The sequence below is a fragment of the Hyla sarda genome, unplaced genomic scaffold, assembly GCF_029499605.1.
Source record: "Hyla sarda isolate aHylSar1 unplaced genomic scaffold, aHylSar1.hap1 scaffold_1643, whole genome shotgun sequence".
In the NCBI taxonomy this organism is placed as follows: Eukaryota; Metazoa; Chordata; class Amphibia; order Anura; family Hylidae; genus Hyla; species Hyla sarda.
In genome coordinates this window covers 29247-48301 of record NW_026608281.1, presented here as the reverse complement: position 1 = coordinate 48301, position 19055 = coordinate 29247, and the positions used below count along the sequence as shown (strand labels likewise).

Genomic DNA, 19055 nt, shown 5'->3' with positions numbered 1-19055 from the left:
TGCCACCATCTATATATACTGTATATACCTGAGAGGAGAACATGTGACTATTTAGCAGCCTATAGAGATAATGATGGACGCCCCATAGTCTCTATATATCTTGGCTGTGGAGAGCGTTGCGGCCCTATAGTCGGCCTTGTATATGAGGTGGGTGATCTTCCTCTTCTTCGGCCAAGTACATTGCGTTCCCAAAGAAAATGTCATGTTTTGACTTTTCAGCATCTGAAGACAAGAGCCAAGAGCCCGGTCTGCAGAACAACAAAAAAGACGCGTCCGATCCCTCGCTGTCCCTGATTCTGGACCCTTCTGCCGTCCGTCCCGTAAGCAGAGCGTCGCTCTTTTAACTCCTAACGTTGAATGAAATTTTGACTTAACTTGACTAAGTATTGTTGACACCAAAAAGAGAACCATACCACAAATTAAACAGAAAGGTAATAGAATGTAAAAAATAAACTTTATTAATGCAATTTAATAATAAAAAATAGATCGTAGAATTAAAACAAAGAAAGTAGTAGCAATAAATAGGCACTAGTGGACATTCAAAGATATAGGACAATGGTAGGACCCAAATACATCAAAATATACAAGTATAGGGAGTAAATGCCACAGTAGCTGGTAGGATACAAGAATAATACCTGCCAAAAGTAAACAGTAAAGGGTGCAAAACCATACCTACACCTGAACCCCAACGATCGTTTCGCTATTATGCCACTTCTTCAGGGGATGATGATAAATAATATGGATATTTTATGTAATTCAGGAAATCTTCCATTGGCCTCACTTCCCACGTTCCTAATCTGTTCCCTTCATCTCCAGTTCCCACACTTTTCCTATATAATGATCCCCCAGGAGTTATAGGATCATCGGCGAAGTGATTCACAGATGGTGCGGATGAATTTCACATAAAACTGCAAAAAAATCAGACCAAATAAAAATGTGTTATGTCCACTACTGACTAATAAGTGACTAAACAGAACGTGGGTTAGAAAACAAAGCGCGTCCTGGTGTAGATGGGGGTCTGGTCCTGGTGTAGATGGGGGTCCGGTCCTTGTGTAGACGGGGGGGGGGGGTCCGGTCCTGGTCTAGATTGGGGGTCCGGTCCTATGTACGGAGGGGGTCTGGAGATGTGTTCAGTCGTGTTTGTAGGGGGTGGTTTGTGTGTCTGGGGGGGGGGGGGATCTGCATGTGTTCTGAAGGGGGTGGTTTGTGTGTGTCTGGTGGGGGGGGGGGTCTGGATGTGTCTGGGGGGGTAGTGTGTGTGAGGGGAGGGGGTCTGGATGTGTGTGAGGGGAGGGGGTCTGGATGTGTTTGTTGGGGGGGGGGGGGGGTCTGGGTGCACGTGTGTGTGTGTGTGTGTGGGGGGGGGGGGGTCTGGATGTGTTCAGTCGTGTTTGTAGGGGGTGGTTTGTGTGTCTGGGGGGGAGGTCTGGATGTGTGTGTTGGGGGGTAGTGTGTGTTTGTGTGTGGGGGGGGGGGGGGGTCTGGATGTGTTCAGTCGTGTTTGTAGGGGGTGGTTTGTGTGTCTGGGGGGGGGGGGGGGGGAAGTCTGGATGTGTGTGTTGGGGGGTCTGGATGTGTTCAGTCGTGTTTGTAGGGGGTGGTTTGTGTCTGGGGGGGGGGGGGTCTGGATGTGTTTGCTGAGGGGTAGTGTGTGTCTGGGGGGGGGGGGGGTTCTGGATGTGTCCCCAATTGCAGATTGTGTGTATGTAGGGAGGTTGGTGCCAACTCTGTATTACACTGTGATGCACTAAGGATGTAGGTGCCAACCGAGGCCACGCGTAGATGAAGTGTCAGAGTTTTCGAGAATGTTCCTCGCTTTCCATTGGGCGCTTTGGTTAATAAAAACCTTCTGGTCATTATGTCGGCGTTTATCTGCATTTGTATGTCTGAGAGGAGTTTGTCAGTGTCCAAGAATCCTCTCCCTTGACTTTAATAGCTGTGGAACAAAAATTGGGCACTTCCATGGGTCCTAACATTGCCCGCTAATTACTCAAATCTATCATGGCTGGGAATGAGATCATCGTTTTCCAAACTGTGCGTCTCCAGTTAACTACAACTCCCAGACTGCAATCTCCATTGACTTCAATAGATGTGGAACAAAAATTGGGCACCACCATGGGTCTTAAACTCACCCTAACCAATACCAGATTACTGTTGTACCTCCAGCTGTTACAAAACTACAACTCCCAGCATGCCTCGACAGCCGAAGGCATATGGTTAGGAAAACACTGAATTGTATAAGTGATGGTGAATTTATTCATGCTTGGAGGGGGAGAAGAAGGGTTCCCAAATATATAGTACATGCCCCAGAAAATAATAATTTAACCTAAAATAAACTTGAAGCCCGCGCTCAGCATATCCGTCCATATTGGAGTGTCTTGTAGATGTGTAGTTTCTCCTTTAAGAGCCGCCTGTAATGAGAGGGAGATTAGGAAGGGCAGAGCATGATAATGATATGTGTCACAGGTATACGCCTCTCCTCCTTAAATTCACTACTGTCTTTCATTAATAACATGGCAGTGAGCGAAGGTGAGACCTTCTAATTACAGATCCCGCCCTTCATCATGGCCGGGTGACGGGAAGGAGCTTAGCAGACGTGTCGGGAATAATGCAAACTAGACACTTCGGCTTCTGGGATTTTACAGTGTCTGGGGGGGGGGGGGGGGCACAATGTTGTTGTGGGGGCAGGTAGGGGCACAATGTTGTGGGGTCCATCACCCTCCAAGGAACAGGTAGAGGTTGGGGAACACCATACAATAGGCCTGTATTAGGACCCTCAGCACCTTCCACCTCCAGAGTCCAGAGTGACCATCCAAGGCCGGGACCCTTGTTTCTAAGGGCCACATTACATCTGCATGGCTGCCCCTATGTAATACACCACATTGGATATTGTTCATCTCCCTACTTAATAGTTCAGTCCAACGTTTCCTACTTAGTAGTTGAGTCCCAAATCCCTTACTTAAAGGGGTTCTCCACTGCTAGGCATCCTATCCCCTATCTAAATGTCTATGGGCCGCTACACCCCCTCCCATAGACATGAATGGTGGGGGCATCACTAAAGGGTGTGGCGGGACGTCTTTACCACTGCAGTTGGACCCCGGGGTTCAGTTCAGGAGATCAAGGGGGCTCCCAGCAGAGGGACCCCCTGCGATCAGACATCTTATCTCCCTATCCTTTTGTATAGGGGATATGATGTCTAGCAGCCGAGTATCCCTTTAATAGTTCGGTCTAGAGTCCACTACTTAATAGTAGAGTCCATTGACTGAGACCCCAAGTCATCATTATGTGTGAGGAGACGGGCAGTAAGTGTTTGATTCCTCTGCAGCGCCACCACAGGGGAAACGAAGCATTACACGTTGTCCAATCCCAAAGAAAAGTCGGAGACGGCACTAATACTACTATCTTCCAATATGTGGCAAATATAGCAGTTACTTATCAAACAGTTGGATGTATGTAAATAGGAGGGAGCTATGATGTCTGGAGGTGCTCTACGTATATTACACTGGTTACAACTGTAGCAAACCTAGAAGGATACGGGGCACTCACACTGCGACTCTCGTGCGGGGGCTAGCGGCTGATACATGATCTCAGTCCCGGTCTTCCATGGCGGGGCGGTGACGGGTGTAACGAGAGGAGCCTCAGACGCCGGCCACAGACTGTATCGTGCCCACTGGCGCTTCATCAGGCCACATTGTCCATTTCACATCAATGGGTCGTCCGTGTAACGCAGGACGGGGCGGGTCCTCCAGAGATGGAGACGCTCTTTGTAGTCAATCTGATTAGGATCCCAACCTGAATCTATTAACTTATAAATAATCAGGTGTATGATCCTCTAACAATTCCTGTGTATATATAGAAGGTTGTATTACACTGAGCTGGGACGTAACTATAGGGGGCGCAGAGGAATCGGTGGTATGTGGCCCCAAAGTCACCTCTGCTACATGAGAAAACAGCCATATTATAAATGTCCCATGGTAGATATGGGGCCCTGAAGCCCCTGTGTTTGGTGTTTTTATAGATATGGGGCCCTGAAGCCCCTGTGTTTGGTGTTTTCTGGTAGATATGGGGCCCTGAAGCCCCTGTGTTTGGTGTTTTCTGGTAGATATTGGGGCCCTGAAGCCCCTGTGTTTGGTGTTTTTATAGATATGGGGCCCTGAAGCCCCTGTGTTTAGTGTTTTCTGGTAGATATGGGGCCCTGAAGCCCCTGTGTTTGGTGTTTTTATAGATATGGGGCCCTGAAGCCCCTGTGTTTGGTGTTTTCTGGTAGATATGGGGCCCTGAAGCCCCTGTGTTTGGTGTTTTCTGGTAGATATTGGGGCCCTGAAGCCCCTGTGTTTGGTGTTTTTATAGATATGGGGCCCTGAAGCCCCTGTGTTTAGTGTTTTCTGGTAGATATGGGGCCCTGAAGCCCCTGTGTTTGGTGTTTTTATAGATATGGGGCCCTGAAGCCCCTGTGTTTAGTGTTTTCTGGTAGATATGGGGCCCTGAAGCCCCTGTGTTTGGTGTTTTCTGGTAGATATTGGGGCCCTGAAGCCCCTGTGTTTGGTGTTTTCTGGTAGATATTGGGGCCCTGAAGCCCCTGTGTTTGGTGTTTTCTGGTAGATATGGGGCCCTGAAGCCCCTGTGTTTGGTGTTTTCTGGTAGATATTGGGGCCCTGAAGCCCCTGTGTTTGGTGTTTTCTGGTAGATATGGGGCCCTGAAGCCCCTGTGTTTGGTGTTTTCTGGTAGATATTGGGGCCCTGAAGCCCCTGTGTTTGGTGTTTTCTGGTAGATATTGGGGCCCTGAAGCCCCTGTGTTTGGTGTTTTCTGGTAGATATGGGGCCCTGAAGCCCCTGTGTTTGGTGTTTTCTGGTAGATATTGGGGCCCTGAAGCCCCTGTGTTTGGTGTTTTCTGGTAGATATGGGGCCCTGAAGCCCCTGTGTTTGGTGTTTTCTGGTAGATATGGGGCCCTGAAGCCCCTGTGTTTGGTGTTTCGCAGTATCTCCCCCCCCATTCAATACTGAACACAAGAGCGCGGCTGTGTCGTCTATTTACTACCATTACACAAGTATTCTGCTGCCCCTGGCAACCGGAGAGACCCCTCCATTCATGGCGGCCCCCCAGGGTATCAGGCTGATATTGATTGGTCGCCTTTGACATTGTATTGTTTACGTTATTTGACCTGTATTATGGATTTTCGGGGCCGGATAGACTTTTTGTACCATTCATGGTGGTGATCACCTCAGAGACGCATCTTTATTTTTCTTCCCACGATTCCCCCTGTTGACTTGTCACAGTATATAATTACTTTGTACCCCCCCCCCCCCCTGTTCTTTCCTGTCCGCGTTCCCCACATTCATAATACGGCCATTGACAATTCTCCGCAGGGACTGGAGGCCGGTCACCTCGAATGACACAAAGACTCTGTTTGTCTGTCATGGAGAAGGCCGGAGATGTTTCCTCCCCCGCCCCCCCCCACCCCCCCCCCCCCCTACGCTCGGAAGCTGCTACATTCTTAAAAGAGTAACAAAATAATCTTTTTTTTAGGACAAGTCTAAATATTTGAAGTGTTCATTAAAACTTTGGAATTCTGCAGCAAATTTTGGGTCAACCCGAGTTACACAATCAGGGGAGAGGGGCCCTAAAGCTGTGTGCAGGTGGGGGCTGGGACTGAATACCCAGAAGGCCCTGCTGCTATATATGACTGATAGGGCCGATTCCTCTGTCACATTGTGTGTTGTGTATTTTATGGAGCTGAGGTGTTCGCCGCCTTTCGTGTTTGTTTTCTTTTACGCCATAAATCTCTTCTGTATATAACGGAGAAACAGCGCCACCTAGTGGGCACATTATAATGGAGAGGTAAAGGGGAAGTGTATCCATAAGGGAGAAGACCCCCGTCCTCTCCTCCTGGGGGCACAAGGGCAGCAGTGCTGCTGTATGGAGGGATCTCTCTGTATAAGTGACTATTTCATCTGTAATACAGAGGGGAGACATTGCCGGTCGCTCCTGGGCCCAGGTCTAGTCTTCATGTCGGTCTCATCACCGGATTCCCGGCATTGTAATCCAGGAACTCGTATAATTCTCTCGAGACAATACATATCCCCTATATTATATATACTCCGGGATGGTGACGCATCAAACCATCCAGGGTGGTGGCCAGAAAGATTTGGGGGGGCTCTGATGTCCCCTATAGAGCATCAGCCCAGATCAACAGTGATGTCAAACATCATGTGACCAGATATGACCCCAGCAGTGGGGGGTCTCCATTCTGATGTGACCTCCAGCAGTGGGGGGGGGGGTCTCCATTCTGATGTGACCTCCAGCAGTGGGGGGGGGGGGGGTCTCCATTCTGATGTGACCTCCAGCAGTGGGGGGGGGGGGTCTCCATTCTGATGTGACCTCCAGCAGTGGGGGGGGGGTCTCCATTCTGATGTGACCTCCAGCAGTGGGGGGGGGGGTCTCCATTCTGATGTGACCTCCAGCAGTGGGGGGGGGGGGGGTCTCCATTCTGATGTGACCTCCAGCAGTGGGGGGGGGGGGGGGGTCTCTATTCTGATGTGACCTCCAGCAGTGGCGGGGGGGGGTCTCTATTCTGATGTGACCTCCAGCAGTGGGGGGGGGGGGGGGTCTCCATTCTGATGTGACCTCCAGCAGTGTGGGGGGGGGGGGGGTCTCCATTCTGATGTGACCTTCAGCAGTGGGGGGGGGGGGTCTCCATTCTGATGTGACCTTCAGCAGTGGGGGGGGGGGGGTCTCCATTCTGTGACCTCTACTGCTATGAAGCCTTTGTCTTCCCTCGTGTTCATCACAACTCCCAGCCTGACGTAAGGATCTGTACCCTGTCCCCATCGGGCCCCCCTGATCTCCTCTGTGGTATCTAAGGGCTCTTAGTGCTCACTAATGGACTCTCTCTAGACGTCACTTATCTGCTTCCTGCTCATCTAATGGCCCCTTACAACCCGTCTGCTTCTCTATTTCCTCTGCACTGACACATTTGTTCTGATCCTGGTTATTATTTGGCGGTGGGGGGTGGGGGCTGTTGCGGTGGAACCATAGGATGTAGCAATGTGTGAGTAGAGAGGGCCGGGAATGTAAGTGACCACTTTGTCATCACAATAAATTCCTGGTGTCTGGCAGAACATGGAGGGAGGGAAATCCTACAGGTCTATGGGGCTTCATTATATCCGGTGCTTTATAATGAGGAGTCCAAAGAGATATAGAGGGGATCAGTGAGGACCTCTCATTGGGGGGGGGGGGGGGGGAGGAGATCAGTGAGGACATCTCATTGGGGGGGGGGGGGGGATCAGTGAGGACATCTCATTGGGGGGGGGGGGATCAGTGAGGACATCTCATTGGGGGGGGGGGATCAGTGAGGACATCTCATTGGGGGGGGGGGGGATCAGTGAGGACATCTCATTGGGGGGGGGGGATCAGTGAGGACATCTCCTGGGGGGGGGGGGGGGGGACGATTCCATGTTAATGCCACAAAAACACAAGGACAGGGGACTCCGTATAGTTGGGACTATAAATAGGACAATAATGAGGACAGTAGTCGGCCATATGGTTCCCCCAGCCCGGCTGATAACAGGGAACAATAGATTAGAGGTTCTGCAACAGCTGGAGGCACCCTTGTGGGGAAACACTGATGTAGGCGCTTACAGCCTTAAAGAAGAGCCCAGTTCCAACAACCTCTGTGGCAAAACCACAACTCCCAGCATGCCCAGACCGCCTTTGGCATGAAGTTGTAGTTTTGCAACAGCTGGAGGCCCAGATAACAATACCTGAGGTGATCTCTGGGAGATTTAATGATTTTTTTTTCATTAACCCTTTCCCTGCCCAGCTGATAACTGGGAACAATAGATAAGAGGTTTACTGTCTCTTTATTTGGATGGCATTAACCCCTCATTGCCCCGTTCACACTTTTCTGCTCCGACGCTCCACTGCACGAGGTCAGTTTTTATTTTGCGCTGTTTACGCCCGTTTCTATGGATCTGTGGATGGGAATCATCACCGGTTCTGAATCATCCATCATGGAGTCTTTTGTTTTGACGGCCTCAGACCTCGCCGCCGCCGCCGCGCTCTCTTCCTTCTATGGGCTGAGATCAGGCTTTACCATCGCAATAACGTAGATGACATGGAGCGCTGCGCGTGTATATATGGGGGGGGGGGGGTAGATTTATGAGAACCTGTAGAGGAAGAGAGCGGAGCAGTTACCCATAGCAACCAATCAGATCACTGCTTTCATTTTTAAAAAGGCCTCTGAAACTTGAAATAAATGATCTGATTGGTTGCTATGGGTAACTGCACTGCTTTTCCTCTACACCAGTAGGGCCGCAGTCGCCTGGTGTGAGTGTACGTCGAGATGGTATATGTGGGCATCACTCGCCTGTATGGAATAGCAAAATACAAAAATACAGTGTGAACAGCGCCATAGTGCTGACCTTTACCATCTAGTTGTTCTGGGAAAGCTGGGTGACCACTAATATGGCCGCCGCCCCCCACATCACAAATACTCCGGACCCCAGGAAAGCTAGGTATGTCATAGCAGTCTTGGTTGTCACTCAGCTTTCCCAGAAACGGATAAAATGGCTGAATAAAATGGGGGGTGGGGAAACTAGACACCCGGCACGCACCAGCTTTACTGCGTGCACTGTGTGTTTTATTTTGCGCATTAAATTGCGTCTTTATAGTGTTTTTTTCATGTTGCCTGCGCTGGCTCCATCATTCTTCCTGCTGTACGCTGGCGGGGGCGCTGAATTTATCATTTGTGAAAGAAAAATATTTTATCATTGTGCAGCAACTGGAATAACACACAGGCTCTGCTTGTAATGGCGCAGAAGAGGAGAGCGCGGATCACGTCTGTTTGCACCCCCCCCCAAGTCTGTTACTGACGACCAGAGTCCATAACCTGATGTTGGCGGAAACGCTCGGGGTTATAATATGGGGGATGTGCGTCCCAACTAGGGGGCCCCCAGTTGTTGCAAAACTACAACTCCCAGCATGCCCGGACAGCAATCTCCATTGACTTTAATAGAGGTGGAGTGGTCTTAAACGTGCCCTTACCAATACCAGATTACACTGTGGCTTAAATCTGTCATAGCTTAGAACTTTCAGTGTTTTCCAAATGGTGTGCCTCCAGCTGTTTCAAAACTACAACTCCCAGCATGCCTGGACAGCCTTTGGCTGTCTGGGCATGCTGGGAGTTGTAGTTTTGAAAAAGCTGGAGGCACACCATTTGGAAAACATTTGAATTATATAAATGATGGTGAATTTATTCATACAATACCTCATATTAGGTCACTAGTATAGAATAGGCTGCATTTAAGTGTTAAGTGCCTCCAGCTGTTGAAAAACTACAACTCCCAGCATGTGATATCAGTCCCAGTTATAGGAGGTGCAGGGTGTAGTTGTACCCCGACCCTGGGGTCTGAGGGGTGCACAGACCTCTATATTATGAATGGTAGGTGGAGGCCACATGACTTATCTTCAGCACCCATTAGGATTAGTTTCAGCAGGGGACCAGTCTTATAAAAAAAAAAAAAAAAAAAGCTTGTTTTATACGACCGCCTGATATAAACCCCAAACCTAATGGATTTGTTCATCGTGAATCACGCGCTCCCAAGAAAAACGTCTCTCTTTAGGGTCATTGTCCATCACAAGGTCCCACTCAGGACCACGGAATAGTCAGGCAGTGAGGCCACGGAGCCGCCAGGATGTGTAAATAAAAGGCCTGACCATAAATGTCGGTAAATTTAATCCCACTACAGTCCCCTCTGTTCATTCAGGGGACCGGTTATACAGACCACCCCGTAGGTTTGTAATATGTCGGCGTCTGAACTTCAGACAGGAGTTAACGTTTACTTTACATTATATTGTGGGGATACTTCATTATGGCCTCCAAAAGTGGGCCCTAAAATATCCTTCACATATGGGCCTGATGGTGTCCTGGAAACATGGGCATCATGGTCCTAGAAAACCTTGGGCCTCGTGTTGTCATGAAAACATTGGCCTTTGTAGTGTCCCTCAGAAGGGTGGTCCTCTGTATCCTCAGAAGGTGGCCCCAAAGTTAATTTAGCAAAAACATTACTATAAAGAATTGAAGAGTACCTCAGTATGTCCCTCCAGACATGGTCCTTGTGGTGTAAATTGTCCCTCCCTAAATAATATAGGCCTCATAGTGTCCTCCCAATCTTGGCCTCAGAGGGTTCCTAATCTTGGCCTCATAGTGTCCTCCTAAATCTGGGCCTGGGAGGGGGGGGGGGGCCCTCCTCCTCCTCCTAATCTTGGGCCCTGGGGGGGGGCCTCCTCCTCCTAATCTGGGCCTGGGGGGGGCCTCCTCCTCCTCCTCCTAATCTGGGCTTTTGGGGGGGGCCCCTCCTAATTTTAGCTCTACCTCATCTCCCAGATAATTACTGAAGGGGCTGATGATGATTATTATTACTGTAGATCTGATGGCTTCATCCTCCTCCTCAGTGAACCGTCCTGGCACATCCAGTCCCATTAATGTAATTGATGGTCTAAGCTCTTCCTGATGGTGACTGATGCCCGGCTTATGTGTCTTATAAATCTGCATAAGTATGTTGGCGTGGCGGTATCACGCCCGTCCTGTATCCTCCATGTGTTTAGACTGTTATATCATCCTATAATGGCTGCTTTTCTTTCTTGCAGTGAAGTAATGACAGCTGCTGGTGGATCCACGTCTGGAGATCTTTGTGTATAGTCGACAGGGGACAAGACACAATGACAACAGCTGGGCTCGCAACGCAAGACGTCTCATTGAAAAACAGCTTCATGCACAGCGCACAGGGGTTAATGTGCGGAAAATCATGTTGGGCGAATCCTAGTGAGTACGAGAAGTAAGTGATGGATCCAACCAAGTCTCCTCTAAGGGATGTGTCGGCCAAACATCATGTATATGGGGGCAACCTTAAAGGGGTACTCCGCCCCTAGACATCTTATCCAATATCCAAAGGATAGGGGATAAGATGTCTGATCGTGGGGGTCCCCGTCGCTGGGGACAGACATCCGGTGCACAGAGTGAGGATGACTGGCGATGCGGGGCGGAGGGTCGTGACGTCACGGTCACGCTCCACTCGTGACATCATGGCCGTGCCCCCTCAATGCAAGTCTATGAGAGGGGGCGTGACTGCCGTAATGATGTTACGAGTGGGGCATGACATGACGTCACGAGCCTCCAGCGCTGAACCCGACGCTCTAAAGGAACGGCAGGTGCAGTGCAGAGATCACGGGTGTCCCCAGCGGCTGTACCCCCCACGATCAGACATCTAATCCCCTATCCAAAGTGGATATAAGATGTCTAGGGGCGGAGTAACCCTTTAACTCTTAGCAGTCACATGACCAGAACATGAATGGAGAGATAAATCCAGGTATTAACTGTTTCTCTGTTGCAGTACATTCTACGGGATGGACACTATGCCGTACGTCATGAAATCTCCCGCCCAACAGCAAACTTCCTCTATCGGTAAGTAGAGAAATCCCGGGGAGCATTCATACGTTATACAGGCCTCATATCTACATGTGGAGATGGGATCTGGTTGGTTATTGTGAGGAAACATAAAGTCTTAGGTTTATGGTCAGAACTTGACCCCAATAAATTATTTATTTCAGAGACAATTTACACAATGTATCTTCCCACTGCTGGTCAGTAGTTCTGCCCTCAAAGTCCATAGAAGAGACTTCAAAAAATGTTAGAACATGAGCCGTGTAGATGGAGAGAAGGGAAGGTAACCTTTCTGGTTTTCTCTTCCAGGTCAACATTCTAGGCCCGCCACCTTGAATGGACATTGCTGCTCGGAAAACTGCATGAAGAAATCCAACGTCCTTCACCTTGGCATGCCGATCATAGAACATTCTACAAACTGTGAAGATGACCAAGTTGTTCCTTCCTTTCAGAAACTGTCAATGAATGATGGGTCAGAGAGGACCCCTCCATTAACGCCTGTTAAGGGTGGACCACCACAATTTTACGGCATTCATCCTAGTGATCGGAGCTCCCGGCCGTTACCGCCGCTCCCCATTTCAGAAGATTATTCTCTGGATGAGGCGGACAGTGAGGTAGAATTTCTTACCAGTTCCGAGACAGACTTGCTCATACAAGATGGGAGATCTTTGGCATTTAAATATGGGGTTCCTAGTAGGCGAAGCTTCAGGGGATGTGGACAGATCAATTATGCCTATTTTGATTCTGGATCTGCAGCCAAAAAAAGCAGATGAAGTCCCGACCTGTCAACAGAATGGATGTGTACAAAACGTAAAACCTCAGAAACCTGAGCAATGTCACCGGAGGCTACGGAGGTCTCATTCTGGCCCAGCTGGATCATATAATAAACACGCTATTCGGATACTTGCAAATAGGACTTCTCCTAATTCAGATGAAGACAAACCGGAAGTTCCTCCAAGAATTCCAATCCCCCCAAGGCCATTAAAGCCGGATTACAGAAGGTGGTCGGCGGAAGTTTCCTCAAACACATACAGTGACGAGGACCGACCTCCTAAGGTGCCACCAAGGGAACCTTTGTCCAGGAGCAACTCTCGTACACCAAGCCCAAAGAGTCTACCTTCATACCTCAATGGCGTAATGCCACCAACGCAAAGTTTTGCACCAGACCCAAAATATGTGAGCAGTAAAGCTCTTCATAGACAAAACAGTGAAGGATCGGCCAATAAGATCCCTTGTATTTTGCCTATTATTGAGAATGGAAAGAAGGCCAGTTCCACACATTACTATCTTTTACCAGAGAAGCCCCCGTACCTTTATCGGTATGAGAAGTATTTCACGGAATCTAAAGACGCTTGCTCTGAATCGTGGTCTGGGGACAGTGGCCTAGCTACAGCTTCTACTAAGCCGGATGCTAAGGCTAAACTAGACAATAACCAACCCAAGCGTAAACCCCTTCAGGATGTCATCTCTCTGTAACGCGCGGGATGAGTAGGTCACTAGGATACTACAGGATGTTACTTTAGGCCTTCGCGGCTTGTTCGGAGGCGAGGAAAGGACAAGGTGGATTAAAACAAGGACTAAGATAATGGGCTCACTTCTACGTGACCATTTCTATGAAGAGAGGTGGAGTCCATGGTCTCCTGGAATAATGTGAGGTATAATTTAGGCGTTGTGTCAATGTGATGGGTGGGCAGAGGCCCAAGTCACTTCTCTACGTCCCGTTCTGTAGACCACGATGAGGACAGGTTGGGCATGACAGAAGATGACCCCATGACTTCCTACTGCTGATAGGTTATGAACGGTTTCCAGAAGAATAGTGCAGTATTTGTGTATCCTACTTTGTTTTTAACCCTTCCTCAAACATTTGCCTCTTAACTTGTCTGAAGATCTGGACTTTACCGTAGGCTGAAGCTCCACAAGCTGCTAGCTGTGTGTTCTCTAGGTTAGGACACCATTTTTATTTTATATCAGCTGTGTGTTCTCTAGGTTAGGACACCATTTTTATTTTATATCATTTCTAGATAGTAAAAAAACAAAAAGCACAAACAAATGGAATTTCTAAGATGTTCTGAATGGAAAGTCTTCCATGGACCTGTCTACCTAGCTAAAAATAGTGGAGGCAGCCATTTTCATGGAGGTCCAAGCAGTCAACCTTACTCTCAAGTAGGGCTTAAACCATCAGTACAAACTATGTGGTCACTGAGGTCCATCTGGTGTCTCTGACATCTTTAGTTCCGATAAGTTGGATGGTCAAGGTGAGAGACTGACAAAATGGCTGCTTCTACTATGTAGATGACTGGAATGATTGGCTCCTGTTCACATACATGTTTGGTGTTTGTCAGACTCTGCTTTACCCTTCTCTTCTGGTCCAAAGTGTGAAATGAAGAAAACCCAGTGTTCTTTTGTAGTGAAGTGTTTATTGTAGATGCCAGTAGGTTCTCTGTCCTTCTTCTTCTTCTGATATAATAGATCTGAGGCACGAGCGGGCCTCGTGTCACTTCTGTCTATTCAGTATTTTTTCCTTGTGCGTTGTATAAATCTGCAGCAGATCATACTGGGGCACATGGCGCCGCCGCTCTGCAAGTTATGCACAAACTAACTTGGGAGCCAGTTACGCCGCCCCAAACTTTTTGCCAAGGTCAATAGAAGAGTCGGAGTGTGTGTGGTTGTGTGGACCGTCCATGTGGATCCATGTATGGGGGGGGGGGGTTTCCCCATCAGAAGGACGTTCTGCTTTAGATAAGCAGAGGTCAAAAAAGTGTAGGAGCCATTAACTGATACATGGGTGAGGACTGAGCACCTGAGCAGACCAATGGCCTTCCCGCCAACAAGCCTCTACGTCAGGCGTGTGATATGGTGATTCCATATTGGTGACGAAGGGAAGGTCCAATAATACTGAGCTATAGGTTCAGCAAGGTAGGCTACAATAATGGCTGGGTGGGCCCCCAATAATGGCTGGGTGGGCCTCAAATATTTATGCTTGAAGCTCTTCCATTCTGAGAAGACCGATCCAAGGTTTATAAATAAACAGCATTGAGGTTCAGATTTGGGGACAGTGAAATTAATTTATAAAGTTTTTTTTTTTTTTTTTTTTTATAATAATGGCCTTTAATGCTATGTTCTATATTTTTTCCATTTTATAGTCTTCTAATTTTTAGCTAAAAAGTGTATTTTTTTTATTTGGAGAAGAAAACCATATAGCACTATCATCCATTCTAGAAATTCAATCTGATTTATAGATCATGAGAAAAAAATATTTGAGCCAATAATGAAGTGGCTCACATGGCGACGAACGCAGGGGGCGGCCATCTTGGCTTATTGTTTAACAAGCTCTAATCTCTATATAGCTCGTAATCTGTTTTAGTCACATAGAACTAGTTCTATCAGTTTAGACACTTCATTGCTGGTTTCAATACCCATTTTGCCATAAATATAATGGGCCAGACAGAAGGAGCTGGTAGGTGACCTCATGGTAGTGGTTCTCTCTGGTAAGAAGTGACCACTATTAGGCCCATAAGATGACAACCAGTAGGCTTATAAGACCTCTATTAAGTCTGTAAGTGCACCAGTAGGCCCGTAAGACCACCAGTAAGTCCATTAGGCCCATAAGACTGCCAGTAGGCCCATAACACCTCTAGTAGGCCCATAAGACCGCCAGTAGGCTCATACCACATCCATTAGGCCCATACAACATCGAGTAGTCTCATAAGACCTGTAGTAAGACCACACTGTCCCTACATTGGCCACCTCTGTTGTGCCCCTAAGGTAAATGTTCAGCGATGGCTGACAATATAACAGGAGTATTAATTGCACAGTAGGGCGGTGGATTATCTTCCCTCAGGCCACCAGGAGACGTATGTTTGTGACTTTTTTGTAAGTAAAAAAAAAAAATGCTTCTTTCCTCTCGTCTTTTATTTTTTTTTTAGGCTTCTTCTTTACCATAAATCTTAAGACAACTAAAGTGGCTTCCGAAGTCTTGCATACGGTGTCGGGGAATGGCGCAGAAGGAGTTGCGTCCTGACACTGTGCTTGACACTTTGATTGACAGTCCTTTTTTTTTTTTTTTATTTTAAATAAAGGTAGAGAGGTGCTGCTGGGTAAAAAAAAAAAACAGATACGACACTGTTGAGAAGATGTAGAAGCTGGCGCAGGTGTGAACAGTGGCGTAACCTTAAGCCAATCAGATCTCCCCAGTCACTGTGCCTCCAGCTGTTGCAAAACTACAACTCCCAGCATGCCCGGACAGCCAGCGGCTGTCCGGGCATGCTGGGAGTTGTAGTTTTGCAGTAGCTGGCGCCACCCTGATCTACAGGATGGAGTTAAATGTGAGGCGTGAGCTGATTGGCTGCCGAGGGTGACGCCCCCGCTTATCCCCAGCGTGTATACGTCGCCCCCGTATCTGTTTCTTCATTATCCGCTGATACACATACTGTTTACAGTTAAAAACTGATTTATAATTAACTATTTAAGTTACATTTTTATTTTATTTTTTTATTTTAATACAGACTAAATGAAGGTATAAATATTAGCATAAAATGCACTGATATTCCGGCATATGTACAGTATTGGATAAAGAATGATTCTGTTCGTTTTGTTATTTTTGGATAATACTGTGTGTTATCGTGTTGTGTCTTTTTTTTTTTTTTTTTGGAAATTAATAAAGCTATAATATACTTATTTATGACATAGCTTATGGTGCCAGTTTATTACCGCAATCGGCCGTGCATTTGTTTGGTCTGCTGGGGACACTAGTTTAATCATTTCTGGCTGGGTAAATAAACTTTACAAAGGGAGAAATGTTTAAAATAACCTGTGGAAGAAAGTTATACAGAGCTGCAGTGGCGTCACGAGGGGGTTAATGGGGCTGGAGCCCCAGGGCTGGTTAAGGCTCACTTGCTCATAGCGCTGCAGGACACTTGTTGCTGGATTCCCAGGTGAGCCAGTGCTGTTATCAGCTGTATGCTTACATTATAGGGGAGATTATAAAGGAGATCTGCAGTCCTAGACACTTATTTCCTATGCCCTGTCTGATCATGGGCGGTCTGAATGCTGGGACCCCCAGCCCCTCCCATGGAGGCCGACAACACGCACATTAGCTGTGTGCTGGGGGGGGGTCCTAATAGTTGGAACCACTGCTATCAGACACTTAGGGGGATAAGTGTGTAAGACTGCAGTACTACTTTACAGTATATATCCGTACACACATATATCTTAACGTGTGTATATAATATATATATACATAACTATAATATGAGTGCATATGAGGAGGGGGGGGGGGGGGGGGGAGGAGAGAGAGCACAACAGTTCTACTGTAGTGAGTACAGGAAGAACAAGCAGCCTACCACTGCTGGGAAAGCTGGGTGGCACGCAGTATGTGAGCCACCCAGTCTCTGGAAGAGTTTTTTTTTTTTTTTCCCCCCTCCCCCAAGATTTAGGTAGGTATACACTGCTCAAAAGAATAAAGGTAACACTTAACCAACACAATGTGACTCCAAGTCACTGACACTTGTGTGAGATCCCACTGTCCACTCAGGAAGAACACTGATTGACAATCAATTTCACATGGAACAGACAACACGTGGAAATTATAGGCAAGATACCCCCAATAAAGGAGTGGTTCTGCAGGTGGTGACCACAGACCACTTCTCAGTTCCTATGCTTCCTGGCTGATGTTTTGGTCACTTTTGAATGCTGGCGGTGCTTTCACTCTAGTGGTAGCATGAGACTGAGTCTACAACCCACACAAGTGGCTCAGGTAGTGCAGCTCATCCAGGATGGTACATCAATGCGAGCTGTGGCAAGAAGGTTTGCGGTGTCTGTCAGCGTAGTGTCCAGAGCATGGAGGCGCTACCAGGAGACAGGCCAGTACATCAGGAGACGTGAAGGAGGCCGTAGGAGGGCAACAACCCAGCAGCAGGACCGCTACCTCCACCATTGTGCCAGGAGGAGCACTGCCAGAGCCCTGCAAAATGACCTCCAGCAGGTCACAAATGTGCATGTGTCCACTCACACGGTCAGAAACAGACTCCATGAGGGTGGTATGAGGGCCCAGCGTCCACAGGTGGGGGTTGTGCTTGCAGCCCAACACCGTGCAGGACCTTTGGCATTTGCCAGAGAACACCAAGATTGGCAAATTAACCACTGACGCCCTGTGCTCCTCACAGATGAAAGCAGGTTCACACTGAGCACATGTGACAGAGTCTGGAGATGCTGTGGAGAACGTTCTGCTGCCTGTAACATCCCTCAGCATGACCGGTTTGGTGGTGGGTCAGTAATGGTGTGGGGGGGCATTTCTTTGGGGGGCCGAACAGAGGTAGCCTGACTGCCATTAGGTACAGAGATCCTCAGACCCCTTGTGAGACCATATGCTGGTGCGGTTGGGTTCCTCCTAATACAAGACAATGCTAGACCTCATGTGGCTGGAGTGTGTCAGCAGTTCCTACAAGAGGAAGGCATTGATGCTATGGACTGGCCGCCCGTTCCCCTGAATCCGATTGAGCACATCTGGGACGTCTCGCTCCATCCACCACAGACTGTCCAGGAGTTGGCGGATGCTTTAGTCCAGGTCTGGGAGGACATCCCTCAGGAGACCATCCTCCACCTCATCAGGAGCATGCCCAGGCGGGGAGGTCATACGGGCACGTGGAGGCCACACACACTACTGAGCCTCATTGGGACTTGTATTAAGGACATTACATAAAGTTGGATCAGCCTGTAGTGGGGTTTTCCTCTGTGATTTTGAGGGTGACTCCATATCCAGACCTCCAGGGGTTAATGATTTCCATTGATAATTTTTGGTGATTTTGTTGTCAGTGAATTCAACTATGTAAAGAGGAAAGGATTTCATACGATTAGTTCAGATCTACAATGTGTTATCACAGGGAGACCTTTTATGTTATTGAGCAGTGTGTATACAGTATATATATATATATATATATATGAAATAAACGCCAGAAAACCGACCCTTATAAAAGATAAACCTCATAATAGGATAAGAATTCCCGATCCACCACCTGAAATGGTTTTTTCCTCCCCCGTCCTCTTATTTATAGATCTGTCTGAGCCCATGAAACCATTTGGAGCCGTGAACGTTGTTATATTCGCCGTATTGTTCTCCCCGGTGCGGAGTTCAGGAGAGGTGTGAGGAGCTCCGACACAATTGCAGCACTTCAGGGAGGGGACGAGGAGTTTGTCATCGATGTGACACCCATTCTGGTGTAACCTCATTAAGCGTCCGCACCCCTAAGTGTATAATTGTGATGACAAAAGGTTCCCGCGTGTGTGTGGGCAGCAGGAGCTGAGTGTCCTAGGCGTGTGGCTGTAAACGGAAGGACGGAAATAAGTGACAACTGGGAGACGTAAGAGGAAGACGGGCGCGAAACGTCTGGTGTCACAGGATCCGCACTGGTTCATCTCTTCTATATCGGATGCAGCGCGCGTTTCACCTTTTAGATCAGAAACCAACAACCGCCCTGTAAGTGTCATCACTGTCCAGAGTTGGGTTACACACTAGAACATAAAAGAGAAGATGTTGCAAAACTACAACTCCCAGCATGCCTGGACAGCCAACGGCTGTCCGGGCATGCTGGGAGTTGTAGTTTTGCAACAGCTG

At 48.1% G+C, this 19055-nt stretch overlaps 1 protein-coding gene and 1 long non-coding RNA gene across 2 annotated transcripts in view; one reads left to right on the top strand and one right to left on the bottom strand.

Moving 5' to 3' along the window:
- The window catches only part of ERRFI1 (ERBB receptor feedback inhibitor 1), a 34162-nt gene extending 17652 nt beyond the window's left edge, over positions 1 to 16510 (top strand). Inside the window, 5 exon segments of the mRNA XM_056552488.1 lie at positions 10651 to 10838; positions 11394 to 11464; positions 11753 to 12204; positions 12206 to 13385; positions 13430 to 16510. Coding sequence (XP_056408463.1) covers positions 10723 to 10838; positions 11394 to 11464; positions 11753 to 12204; positions 12206 to 12919 — 1353 coding nt within the window. The 5' untranslated portion in view covers positions 10651 to 10722 and the 3' untranslated portion in view covers positions 12920 to 13385; positions 13430 to 16510.
- On the bottom strand, positions 438 to 4067 carry LOC130311528 (uncharacterized). Its single transcript, XR_008859864.1, has 2 exons — positions 2327 to 4067; positions 438 to 908 (listed from the first exon to the last, which is right to left on the bottom strand). It is a non-coding gene; the product is annotated as an uncharacterized LOC130311528 (long non-coding RNA).
- Positions 16511 to 19055: the final 2545 nt, after the last annotated feature.